The 12,823-nt window shown below is 42.5% G+C and overlaps 1 protein-coding gene across 1 annotated transcript; it reads right to left on the bottom strand.

Annotated features, from left to right (window-relative positions):
- Positions 1-3,342: 3,342 nt before the first annotated feature.
- On the bottom strand, positions 3,343-12,665 carry LOC144707557 (Subtilase family protein). The gene is made up of 10 exons (XM_078580735.1): positions 11,422-12,665; positions 11,159-11,312; positions 10,368-10,765; positions 10,206-10,301; positions 10,052-10,124; positions 9,165-9,447; positions 8,212-8,549; positions 6,637-6,904; positions 5,458-5,739; positions 3,343-3,907 (listed from the first exon to the last, which is right to left on the bottom strand). The coding sequence occupies exons 1-10, from the start codon at positions 11,613-11,615 to the stop codon at positions 3,483-3,485; spliced, it is 2,511 nt and encodes an 836-aa protein (XP_078436861.1). The 5' UTR covers positions 11,616-12,665; the 3' UTR covers positions 3,343-3,482.
- Between the last annotated feature and the right edge of the window lie 158 nt (positions 12,666-12,823).

Genomic DNA, 12,823 nt, shown 5'->3' with positions numbered 1-12,823 from the left:
TCTGGCATCCGATATCCGCCTCGTCCCTCCACCTTCGATATCCGATACCGATATCCGTCTAACCCCTTATAGACGGATAGCGACCGATATCTGATATCCGATATCCGGCACCGTCCCATTTTTTCCCGGATATCGGTTGTCCGATACCGGATGATGCATAGATATCGGTGGGGCATTCCCTAGTTTAGACGGAGACTTGGTTTTTGAAAGAGAAAAAGAAGAATGTCATTTTTTTTTAATAACCTCTCATAGGGTTTTAGGGTTCCAGCTTCCTCATCGTCAAGGCAGCCTTGGTGCTTGGCCTCCTTTGTGAAGGAGGGAAGGAGAACCACTGACAACGTTGAGCAGTCGGGGAAAGCCCCTGTCACTGAGTTCCCGCCATTTGCCCTGTCGTTGCACTCACCATCAGTTCGATTGATTCCTGGCCGCTTACTGTACGCTTTCCCTGCTTTGTTCACCACGGTAGATACCGACGGCAAATCTCTGACTCTAGTGGGCCGCTGCTGCTGCAACGGCCTACCCCGTAGTTCCGTCTTACTACCGTTTCCCCCGCGAGAACGTTGCCATCCACCATCGCCCACTGCCTGCGGAGCATCGTTGATTGACTCACGAGGAAAGAGTTCCGCTGACCTACAGACGACGTCGAACATGAGGTGCCGAAGTTCTGTCTTAAAGACAGTGCCGAAGTAAATTTACTCATCAAGGCAATGCTCCTCTCCTGAAGGCGTTGCCTCCTTGTCCGCTCTTACACCTCGAGACACCCCTGCGGCAGCGTTGTTGACGTTATCCACGTCTGGGTTGAGTGAACTCTCTTCATCGCGGGTCAACTGGGATTTCCTAGCCTCCGCTCTGTCCGCCGGTCCAACTGATCAACTTGCAGTGTGAACCCAGAGCTATAGCACTCTGAGGTGTTGGCGTTATCCATACTCGTGGTGTTGCTGACCGGATGCCCTTGTTCATTGATCGAAGACCAGACAGAGGACGTCGGATTGCACTCTCTGGACGGTGGCCGGCATGAACATTGTCAGGTCGGTCGTGCCTCGCCGCTCAAGGATCATGTCGTCGCCACTTTGCACAGGTTACTCCCCTCACTCCTCCCCCCATCTTCGCAGTATCATTATTTTCTTCAGTGCTGATCTACGCAGTATCACGATAAGATGACATAGGGTAGCCACCCCCGTGTGCCAGGGCGCGTCTTTGATAGTGTCGGATTCGGTCGTTTGCGACGGTGGTCTGGACACCCACGGACGGTCATTCATCCCTCACAACGTCAGCCTTCGAGCTGAGTGCCCGGACCATTGGGAGCCTGTACAAGGCTCGACAACTTTCGTGTCGTTACCTGATCTGCACCCCAGATCATTCGGTTGCTACATTTCTCGTTGACCTTTTCCACTAAAAAAACTGGCATACGTCTTAGGTCTTGTTGTTTCGCGTGTAGGACAAGTTCCTGTGGCGTAACACGACGAATAGACTCGGTCGTGTTACATCAATTACTGGAGAATGTCTTCTCCAATGTCTTGACTATAGTATCAAAGGATTTCATGCATTTTCTTCCTTGAGCTAATTTCTATAGCATCGAGGGAAGACAATCCCATATTGACCACTAAATCACCTTCATGAGCTTCTTGATATATCCAAGCTTAGTTTGGATCACATGATGAATGGATCATACATCGTAGCCAAAACTTAGTCCATCCACAATATGTAATTATTTCCTCATGTCCAAGGACCATTTACATGACTACAATGAATCAACCTGATTAACACTCAGCTATAATACCAAACAAGAATTAACATGGATCAATTTAGCAAACTCTTTACCCAAGAGCACCCACTAATTGTATGTGGTGTCTCTACACTAATGGCCACATGATCAGTCATACTTACCATATAAGTAGGATCTTATAATGTTATTCTTTCTGGATAATTTGAAAGCCCTCTAGATTATTCTTTGAATATGAATGATTAGAATAAATTTTTAGAGACTGATCATTGTGTTATGATATCATTATAATTCACCAAGTCATTGCATATATCCAGAACTTCATTATAAGCATCACAACACAATCATAATGAATAAACTATATTTAAATGAACTTCAACATGACAGAGTGGAGAAATTAGCTTGAAGCACACAAAATATCCATTGAGTGGAAAAAAACAGATTTCATACTTTAGTGCTATAATTGACAACAAAATGATCCATTTTTTCATGTTCTTTATGAGTATGATGCGCATCCGAATGTGTTCCAAATGCATTGAACCTATAATGTAATCTTTGGAAAATCATCAAATAAGTAAATCCCACTTAAAATGCCCAAATAATCATACAAAAAATAGGAGAGAATAATAAATCGATACGATCCAGAATCATGTCAGGATAAGTTTAAATCATAAAACACATAAATAAATCCTTTCGAAATAGTAACTAAATATATTTCCAACTATGAAGGTTGATTTATGTACAAAATAAGTGACAAAAATTTATTAAAATCCTTAAAATATATAATAATCATAATAGCTCAAGGAAACTTGTTTAATATGGTTGGTTTTAATTTTGCGCATAAGATTTTCTATTTACCTTTCATGAAAATATAAAAATGGGAAACATAATGTTTATTCACGAATAATGTGAATATGTATACATAATTGATAACATGAGTTTTTCAACCACTCATCTGCGTAAAAAGATGACGTTTAGATACATGAAATGATTACGTTCTATCGCATTCCGTAAATTCTTTTTTTATTCCTTTTAGATTTGTTGAATTTTACTGCCACCTCATGTCCCTCTTTCCCGATTTTTTACCCTGGTTTTGGGACCCTAACTGGTCTGGTAATCCACCCTTTTAGGAGTCTAATCCACATCAAATACTGCCTGATTATCCCATTCAAAGATCACTACTTTGGAGAGTTTCATAGATTTTTACAACGAAGTCACAGAACCAGGAAACATGGAAAACGCATTTGAAGATTATTTTTTGGAAATCGATCGTACTTGGGTTTTCTTTCAGCATAAAATACTTAAAATATCTTTTACGGAAGTCCTAGAAGATCTTTTTTCTTATGCAAATCTCACGTAATAAACTGACCTGACTCTCTTTGGGGATCAAGGACGATCGGCGGACTGAGTTCTGGAAGATCAAAATACCCAAAGTCAAGATGTAAAGGTAGAAATCTAACATGAAATGTGTTTCAAATGTATATCTTCATTCAGCAATATTGAGAAATATTTAGAATTCGGACTTAAAAGATAACTTTGAGTCTCAGAGGCATCCGACTGTCATAAATCAAACAAAAATTCTACACAGATCTTAATGCATCATACATAAACAGAAACCGTAGAGGTAAAAAAGATATTTTGACATCCATTTCATCGCACAGAAATTCTGGGTTCCAACCAAAAAGGCATCAAAATATACACAAGCATGGCAAAAACCAAAAAAAGAATGAAAAAATCAAAGCCAATCCATGGATAAATTCTACCCCTTGTTTCTCCCCAACACAACCTTTGAGATGACGGATATGGGAATGGTTGCGGCGTGGCCTCGGCTCCCATAGAACCCAATTCTACCAAAGGAGGCGGAAGTGCTGTTAATGGTGGCGTTGAGGGCGATCCTGAGCACGACAGAGGCGCCGCGGGCAATGAAGAAGTTGCGAGGGGAGACGGAGACGGAGACGCCGCCCGGGGAGCTCCAGGTAATGGCATACGTCTCACCGGCGGCACCGACATTAGTGACGCGCCGGGTGACAATTCTTGAACTGTTTAGAAGCGAGATGACGACGGATGGGAGGTTGAGATTGGCGGCGGCGGTGGCAGCAGCAGCGCAGGGCCGACCGGTGTAGTTAGCGACGAGCGGGGCCGACCCCGGGATAGCGCAGAGGAAGGATAGGTAGTCGTCGTAGCCTGCAGAAACCCAACGCAAGAGATTATGCATGCATTCATGCATGTACTATTCACATGATAAACAAGTATTTTGTCTAGGAAGGAGGGAGATGTATAGAGAGAGAGAATGAAAGAGAACACGGCGGATAGAGAGATGCAGAAGGATAGAAAGGATGACAGAGATAGAGATCTAACGAGTGAGAGAGAGTAGAGAGAATGAAGAATGACAAGATTTATAGAGAGAGACAGAGGACGGACTGATATAAGCATTGAGAAAGAGAGACATGAGAGGGATAGAGAGAATGAAAGAGAAAAAGTGAAACAAAGAAAGATATCGGGATACATTGACAGAAAAAGACACAGAATGAGCGAGAGAAAATAAGAAAGAGAGAGAGAGAGTAAGAGAGCAAGGAGACCGGTAGAAAGGAGAAATACGGGTAGAAAGAAGGATAGTGAGAGAGAAAAAGAAATAAGGATAGAGAGAAGATATAGAGAGAAGGATTGAGAGAGAGAGAAAGAAAGAACGATAGAGCGGAGAGAGATAGAGAAAAGGATAACGAGGAGAGAGATGAAGAGAGAAGAATAGAGAGGAACGACAGAGATATATGGACAGAGAGAGAGAACAAGAAAGAAAGAGACGGAGAAAGGAAGGGGGACAGAGAGAGAGAGAGAAAGATATGGACAGAGAGAGAGAGAGACAAGGAAGAAAGAGAGAGTGCAAGATATGGACGGAGAGCGAGAGGCAAGAAAGAAAGAGAGAACATGAGAGCAAAAAAGACAGTGAACGATATCGAGAGAGGGATAGAGCAGGAAAGAAAGAAAGAGAGAACGACATGAGAGCAAGAAAGAGAGTGCGAAAGATATAGACAGAGATAGCAAGAAAGAGAAAGATATGGGCAGCGAGAAAGTACGACAAAAAAGGGAGAGAAAGATATGAACAGAGCAAATAAGAAATAGAGATGCAGAAAAAAAGAGAGAGGGGGGAGGGGGAGAAAGATATGGACAGCAAGAAAAAAGAGATGCAGAGAAAGGAAGAGCGGGAAAGACAAGGACAAAAAGAGAGATGGAGAAAGAAAGAAAAAAAAGAGAGATGCAGAGAACGAGAGAGAGGATGGAGAAAAGAGGGAGAGAGAGAGAGAGAGGAAGAAATAGAGATGCAGAGAAAGGGAGAGAAAGAGAGGAAGAAATAGAGATGCAGAAAAAGGGAGAGAAAGAGAGAGAGGGAGAGAGAGATAGAGAGAAATAGGGAGACAGTAAGACGCAGAGAAGAGGAAGAGAGAGAAGAAGAAAGAGATAGATATGCGGAAAGAGAGAGAGAGAGAGAGAGACAGGACGATGGAGAGAAGAGGGAGAGAGGGAGAGATAAGAAGAAAGTGATAGATATGAGGAAGGGGAGAGAAAGAGAGAGAAAGGAGGATGGAGAGTAGAGCGACAGAGAGAGAGCCCAAAAGAAAGAAATACAAGGAGAAAGAAAGAGAGAGAGCGAAAGAGAAAGAAAAACATATGGAGAAAGAGTGAGGATAAAGAGAAATGGAGGAAGAGAGCAAAGGCAGAACAGAGAAGAGACATACTACTATCGAAGATGAGGCCTGGGTTTAAAGCAGCAGTGGCATTGACGAAACCACTGCCCATGTCGAAGTGGGTGGCAGGAGTCTGGCTCGCATCCGGATCGATATACGTTCGTTGAGCCATTATTGGACCACCCAGCTTATCATGAACTACCGCCGTCGTCGATAACGCCGACCCCACTGCCGATGGACCGAAGCTTGGAAACTTCTGCTTGATCAACGCAGCGAGCCCCGCAACGTGCGGCGCTGCCATGCTCGTCCCCGAGATCAATGCAAACTTCTCTCCTGACAGTTCACAAACAAAGAATTTCTAATCAGCTGATTTTCAAGAGAATATTGGACAACATGTAAAAAGCGAGTCTTGAAAAGAAAATATTGAACCAGTACTTCTCTCTTCCTCTTGTTCATGGACTTTCGGGATATAAAATTGAAATTGCAAAAAAAAAGTCGAAAACTTGACAAGATAACACTGAACCAGGATTTTCTTCTTTCTTCTCATTGCTTATCTGGCCACAAAACATTCGTTTCTGAGATCAAATGGTAACGCTTTTCACATTGCCTATTCTCCCTAGTAGCAACTGAGGTTGATGGATGATGAGCAAAGTGTGGCTTGGACGAATGACAATGATGATAACACGATTAAATGCTCTATCTTAACTTGGTAAATGATGGATGATGTCTACGATGGCAGTTCGTGAAAATTGGATGCTAGTGAATTCATCGTCAACTGATGGATAATGATAACCAAGTCATCTCTAAAAAATCAGATATTGATGACAATGATGATTGATTAATTTCATCGTGAAGTATATCGTTATCATTGACCCCCAAACTCTAGTACATCAAAGAACGATGATTCCGGTCCCAGAAATAGAGGTTGGCCATTTCTGTTCGATTGATCCTGATCAACCAATGGATATATCAAGTTTGACTCATCCTGCTCAACCAACTGTTCAACCTGACAGATCATAATTAATCCAAGTTCTAATGGATTAAACATTGCGATCGATATCGGATGATGAATTGTAGACTTAGCAAACGAATGAGCCCAGATTCCCATAAAAACCTCACCCTTCCATCTAATAAAGAGTAGGCAAGAGATCGATCTAACTCCTTTCCATTAACACTAACATTAAAATAAAACTCATCAACCAGGAGAAGAACCATTCTTGACTTGATTACCCTTAAATTCAGTGGAGTCTGCCGCTAGCGAACTCCAGGCTCCCCAAATTAGATTCCCGGGGGCTATCAAGTTGGGCTTCATAATTTCAGCATCGTGGAAGGAGTTATCCTCTGGATCAGGTCCTCTTGAAGAATAATAGAGAACTTTCGGAGCATGTTTATTGTAATTAGCATTTAATCCACCTACTATCCGGCCAATCGCACCGACTTTGACTGATGAACTTGAGTCCTTACCGCTCACTGTTGAGTTGTAATAATCTAGAAATATCTGCACAAAAAGGTTGAGATGGATCAAGATCAAACCAAACTTAATAAAGAACGTTGGTATGTCAAGAGAAAGACTCTTCTTTGAAAACTAATAACAAGATAATCTAGACAATATCCACACAACTAGAAACTAGTTCCCTAACCGATATCATTGCTGAAAAAGCGTTAAAAAGGTGAGCAAAAACTTGAGGTAGCGATTGTTATTCAGAAAACAGATACTTTACCTGTTAAATAAGAAAAATTTTGCGATAGTAAACTGATCGAGACCTAAAATATGTCTCCATCGACAGAGAAAAATAAGTATATAGAAAGAAAGATAGAAGAAACCCAGTGAAAACAGACCGTGGTTGCGCCTGTACCCCGTCTGGGAGGATCTCCCTGCTAATTCAACAAGATTTTAACAATGATGACAAGTTTGTCATCTAGAAGTATCATATCAACTGAGATGACAGACAAGGACAATGATGCTTTGGCATTGCCGCTCTGAAAATGTAAAAATAGAGAAAGTGACCAGAGAACAATGACGTGTCATATTATGTCAACAGGAACCAAAGAAGATGACGTTAATGTCATCCTCATCATCTCTGAGAAAATGAATGACAAGGACAAAGGGAACTCTTTATCATCCTCTTGTCCTCATCGGCAGCGACAGTAATACAATCTTCCTTTAAAATAGTGCAGGCCCCCCTTATGGAGGAAAGCTAATATCATATAGAAAACTAATGGTTTGGTTTAGTCCTTTGTAGTTTATTTGATGGCAACACATCCATGGTAACGCCTTCCTCATCACCAGTCTCTCTTACTCTGGCTTCTTGGCCTCTAACTTCCTTCGTCAACCAGACCGTAGACATGGTTCTTCTGTTCTGTTCGTTCGAAACGAACAAAAAAATCGCACAAAAGATGCACAGGGCCTCGTTCTTTGTTCTGTTCTTTAAAAAAAAAATGAACAAAATTCGCACATTCGCACAAAATTAGAACAAAATTCGCACAAAGCGAACAAAAGAACCGCATACGGGTCTGTGCGATGTTCTGTTCAAATTCGTTTTCGCTCTGTTCGGATAACCGAACAGAACCAACAATTGGCACAAATACGCACAAAAAGAACAGGACAACCACGTCAACCAGAACGTAACAGACGGCGACACTATCCACAACAACTTCTTGTCGGCCCACCTCTGGGGAGGGCCACAACTATTTAAAGGTAGTTGAGCCAAAGCCTGAAATACTAACAGAAACAATGATCGGGAAGAATCTCACTATCTACTTCTTAAAAGTGAAAATTAAATGATGATAGGAATGGATAATTACCTGGGAATCATCGGGAGATGGAATCATGAGGCCAGGGATATCCATGGGAGTTGGGTTTATCTGAAAACCCATGACAAAAGGATCCATGTAGAAGATGATGCCACTGGAACTGAGGTTCTTCGCAGTCTGAAGAGCCTGGCGTACAGAGGAGATGCCGAGCACAAACCGAACAGTGTAACTGCATATTAGAATACTGCCCTTCACAAAGTCCTTATTCAGAGGACTCGGGTCTTGGCATTCCCCCAAGTATATATTGTTCCTTGTTTCCTCCGATATGTCGTCTCTCAGCGCATGAATAGGCGACACTAACGGGTACATTGTTAGTCCTTTTGTTCCAGCTGCCATTGAAAATCTCGTTAGTAGAGAGGGAGAGGGAAGTACCTCATGAAAAGATAAGTGATAATTTTTTGCACACAGGTTAAAGAAAATGGCTGTGGTATACTTTCTGATAAAAAGTATCTAGAGAGAGGAGGGGGAGGAAACTTAAGAGGTAAAAGTATGATATATCAAATTATCTTGACCTGTTAAAGGGTCTTCCGGTTATTTAGTCCGATAGTAAAATTTATTCATGAATCAGCCATATTCAGTAGTTTGTGTTATATTAGATATAAAATAAATCTCTATATTGATCTACATCCTGATCATAAGTAAAGGTATAATGAGCGTCCAATGGGATCCGATGACACCAAAAAGTGAATGTCGACATAAAAAGGAAGAAGCAAATGAAAAGGGAGCATGGTCATTCAACCAAAAAACATTTCGTCTAAGAGAAATTTTAAATAAAAGGTTGTTCAACAGGAATAGATCTCTGATCTCAGAAGACTACTACATAAACTGCAAAAACAAGAACAGAAACGAAAAATCGAAAAAACTGAAAAAAAAAAGCATCCAAGGCATCATGAAAACAAAGAAAACACAATGATCAGAACTTGAAGAAATCTGTCAGCACTTACGTGCCAGCCCAAGCCCTGAAATGGTAAGATTGTTGCCAAGAATGACAGAGTTATGGTAGACTCGGTCATGTGCTGCAGCACCCACAGTGAAAATCCATGGGCTGAAGGAAGACATGCTTCTTGGTAATGGGCCGGTGTTTCCGGCAGCTTGTACCACAAAAACTCCGGCTTTGACCGCAGAAAGAAGGGCCATGTCGATAGGATTGAAGAAGGTTGCCACCCCGGGAGGTCGTCTATTTGGAGTGATGGACAAACTTATTATGTCTACACCATCTTCAGCTGCCTGTTGATACAATGAATGAACTTGATCACCAATGAACTGAATCTCCAGCTCGGGGCATAGTCATCAGAATTATGAATAAATTTTAATGTTCCACGAAATCAGTTCATCACTTAACATTCAGGTTAGAGTATGGGTCCGCGTGCACGATGACAATGATGAGTAGTCATCCTACTCGTCATTTGCACGAGGAAAGCATGACAATGGATAACAAATATAATTCCTACAAATATTTTTTCTAGAAATGTGATTACCTCTCTCTCAACTCTCTCTTTGTACAGGGTTATGGTGACTATGGTTAGTCATTATCGTGAGGATGACAATGATGATGACACTGACTCCGTCAGAGTTATCTTTCTACTGGTTTCCGCGTAGCAAGGATAAAAATGGCAATGATGATGGACTACCACTCAAATCCATTTAATCGACTATTTTTCTCAAAATGCAAATATTTCCCTCTCCTGAGCTCTTTCAGAGTGCAGGATGATAATGACAATGATGGTCCTCATTGCCCCTGTCATTTGTCTGCGCTAGGACGATGATCATGATGATTTTTTTTTTGAAAAAATGACGATCATGATGATGATGATAATAATGAATTCGTCACCTGGTCTATGGCAGCCACCACATCAGCTGCAAAGCCTCCAAAACTTTTGTAGAGGGCCTTATACACAGCGATGCTACAAAAGGATACACGTAAGTCAATACCAAACTTCATCATTAAAAGATAAACTAGATTAGATTGAATTATAATTAATTACTGCGCCCTTGGGGCCATGCCACTTGCTTTCCCAAACTGATGTCCAGCAACAACAACAGGAACCCCATGATTCCCAGCAGCAATGGAGGCCGTGTGCCTACACAATTACACACAATTTTGTTTAATTCTGTGAAATAATCAAGAGAGAGAGGGAAGCACCCACGTTCCATGACCATCACCATCAAAAGGAGAAGCAAAATCCTTGGTGGCATTGAATATGCCTCGAGTAATGGCGGATGCAGCAAAGTGGCGGGCTCCGACAAGCTTCCTGTTGCATGAACCAGAGGGGAAGTCCCTTGTGACCTCACAGACACCGGAAAAATGTGTCGGCACCGGATAAGCAGCAGCGGCACCGCCATCCGAAAAGCTCGGGTGAGACGGGTCGATCCCGGTGTCGACAAAGCCAATGACCACTCCTTCACCAGCCCCATCCACCCCGCCTTCCTCTTGCCAAGCGCCAACGGGCAGTCCCAAGAACTCTGGTGTGTATGTCGTAGCTGTTTGAACAGAGAAGTCTGCTACCACACCCGCCACCTCTCTTCTCCTGGCCAGCTTCTCTGCCTTCAATGATCCAACTCCAAAACATGAGAATTTGACGATCCATAAAGAAAAGTTGAGACTTTGACAACTTTCTGAACCGCCAAGATGAACAACATTTTTTGACACTTCGGGATGAAAAATATTAGTTTTATGATACTTCAGGTATGAGGTGAAACTATAATGATTCAGATAGAAAAGAGATGAGATTATTCCACTCTGATACTTCAGGTATAAGGTGAAACTATAATGATTCAGAACGAGAAGAGATGAGATTATTCCAATCACGACATGATAAATGAAAAGAAATTTCGACAGGTACATGATCTAAGTAGAAAAAAATAAGAATGAACGATTTGGGGGTGACGATTAAAAACTAAAATTTTCACTGGACTCGCCATTCATTGCCGTTCTCACCTGCTGAGGAGTGACGACAACGGCGAAGCCATTGATAATATAGCGGTAGCTGTAGAGCTTCAGATAGCGCTCCCCCTTGAGAACCTCTCTCAAAAGAGAATCATGGAAGCGGGTAAGGTAAGAGTAGTAACCGCCGTCCGATCTCGATCCAGTCCTGCAATCGGATAACAAGATCTTGATAATAAGTCGATGATTTTCGATTATAAGAGCGACCCATTGTAGGCATGCACGTTAAGAGATATGGGTAGGAGAAAAGATGGCACCTTGGTTTTGTCTTAGTGTTCAACGGCTCGGTATCTCGGCTGCTGCTACTGATGGAGAGACGGTCGTGGTGGGCAACGGGAGGCTGCTTCAGTGTGACAATGTAAACGGAAGCGTCGTCTTCACTGCAGAGACTGCCAACCCACAAGAGAAAGAGCAGAAGAACCGCTGCATGGGCTGCAAACCCCCGACCCATTAGACAAAAAAAACCCAAAGATCAAATCCCAGAACACTCTCTCTCTATATATATATCTCTCTCTCTTCTTCTTCTCTTCTTCTCTTCTTGTTCTTCTTCTCTTCTTGTTCTTCTTCTCTTCTTCTCCTCTTGTTCTTCTTCTCTTCTTCTCCTCTTGTTCTTCTTCTCCTCTTCTTCTTCTCCTCCTCTTGTTCTTCTTCTCCTCTTCTTCTTCTCCTCCTCTTCTTCTCCTCCTCTTCTTCTTCTTCTCTTCTTCTTCTTCTCCTCTTCTTCTTCTCTTCTTCTTCTTCTTCTCCTCTTCTTCTTCTCTTCTTCTCTTCTTCTCTTCTTCTCTTCTTCTCTTCTTCTCTTCTTCTCTTCTTCTCTTCTTCTCTTCTTCTCTTCTTCTCTTCTTCTCTTCTTCTCTTCTTCTCTTCTTCTCTTCTTCTCTTCTTCTCTTCTTCTCTTCTTCTCTTCTTCTCTTCTTCTCTTCTTCTCCTCCTCTTCTTCTCCTCCTCTTCTTCTTCTCCTCCTCTTCTTCTCCTCCTCTTCTTCTTCTCCGCCTCTTCTTCTTCTTCTCTTCTTCTTCTCCTCTTCTTCTTCTCTCTTCCAGCTAACGCAAAGGCAAGCACAAAGAAAGTAGCCTCTTGTTCTGCTTACCCAACCCTACCGAGCTCTTCAAAATATACTCTTCATCTCTGCTTCTTCCTCTTCTTCTCTCTTCCTGCTCACGTCAAGGCTATGGCAGAGAAAGCAGCCACCTTTATCTCTTACCCGGGCCTTTCCTTGCTCTTGAATACTCTCTTTCTCTCACTAAACTTCTCGTTCTCTCTTCCAGCTCACGCCATGGCCAACCCAGGAAAGGATCCTCCTTTCGACTTTCCCAGCTCTCTCTCTCTCCCACTTTCTCGCTCTTCTTCTCTCTCTTCCTATTCACGACACAGCCAAACTGGGCGGAAAGAAGGAACCTTCACTCTCTCCATGACCAAACCCTCGTTCTCGGTCCTGTGCTGCTCACTGCTCAGTCTCGGGGTTGCGGTGACTGAAGCAGAGAAGACCCGCGGAAAGAGAGAGAAAGTCTATTCTTATAGGGCTGGTAGGCTTTCTATTCTCTTGGGCTGCTGGAAAGTGGGGTAATCAGAAGAGAGAGAGAACGAGAGAGAGAGAGAGAGAGAGAGAGAAGAGAGAGAATATTATTAATGGCTCTGCTGGTGGTACCGTAAGGCGAG

Source organism: Wolffia australiana, chromosome 9 (assembly GCF_029677425.1).
Source record: "Wolffia australiana isolate 7733 chromosome 9, ASM2967742v1".
NCBI lineage: Eukaryota > Viridiplantae > Streptophyta > Magnoliopsida > Alismatales > Araceae > Wolffia > Wolffia australiana.
This window is presented reverse-complemented; position numbering and strand designations above follow the sequence as displayed.

What these genes read in the sequence shown, in the direction of transcription:
- LOC144707557 (XM_078580735.1), bottom strand. Translation starts at nt 11,615, where the DNA reads ATGGGTCGGGGGTTTGCAGCCCATGCAGCGGTTCTTCTGCTCTTTCTC. An exon ending in CATCTCCCGATGATTCCCAG is followed by an intron (nt 6,905 to 8,211) that starts GTAATTATCCAT and finishes CTTTTTGTGCAG; the next exon opens with ATATTTCTAGATTATTACAA. An exon ending in AGACTCCACTGAATTTAAGG is followed by an intron (nt 5,740 to 6,636) that starts GTAATCAAGTCA and finishes GTGAACTGTCAG; the next exon opens with GAGAGAAGTTTGCATTGATC.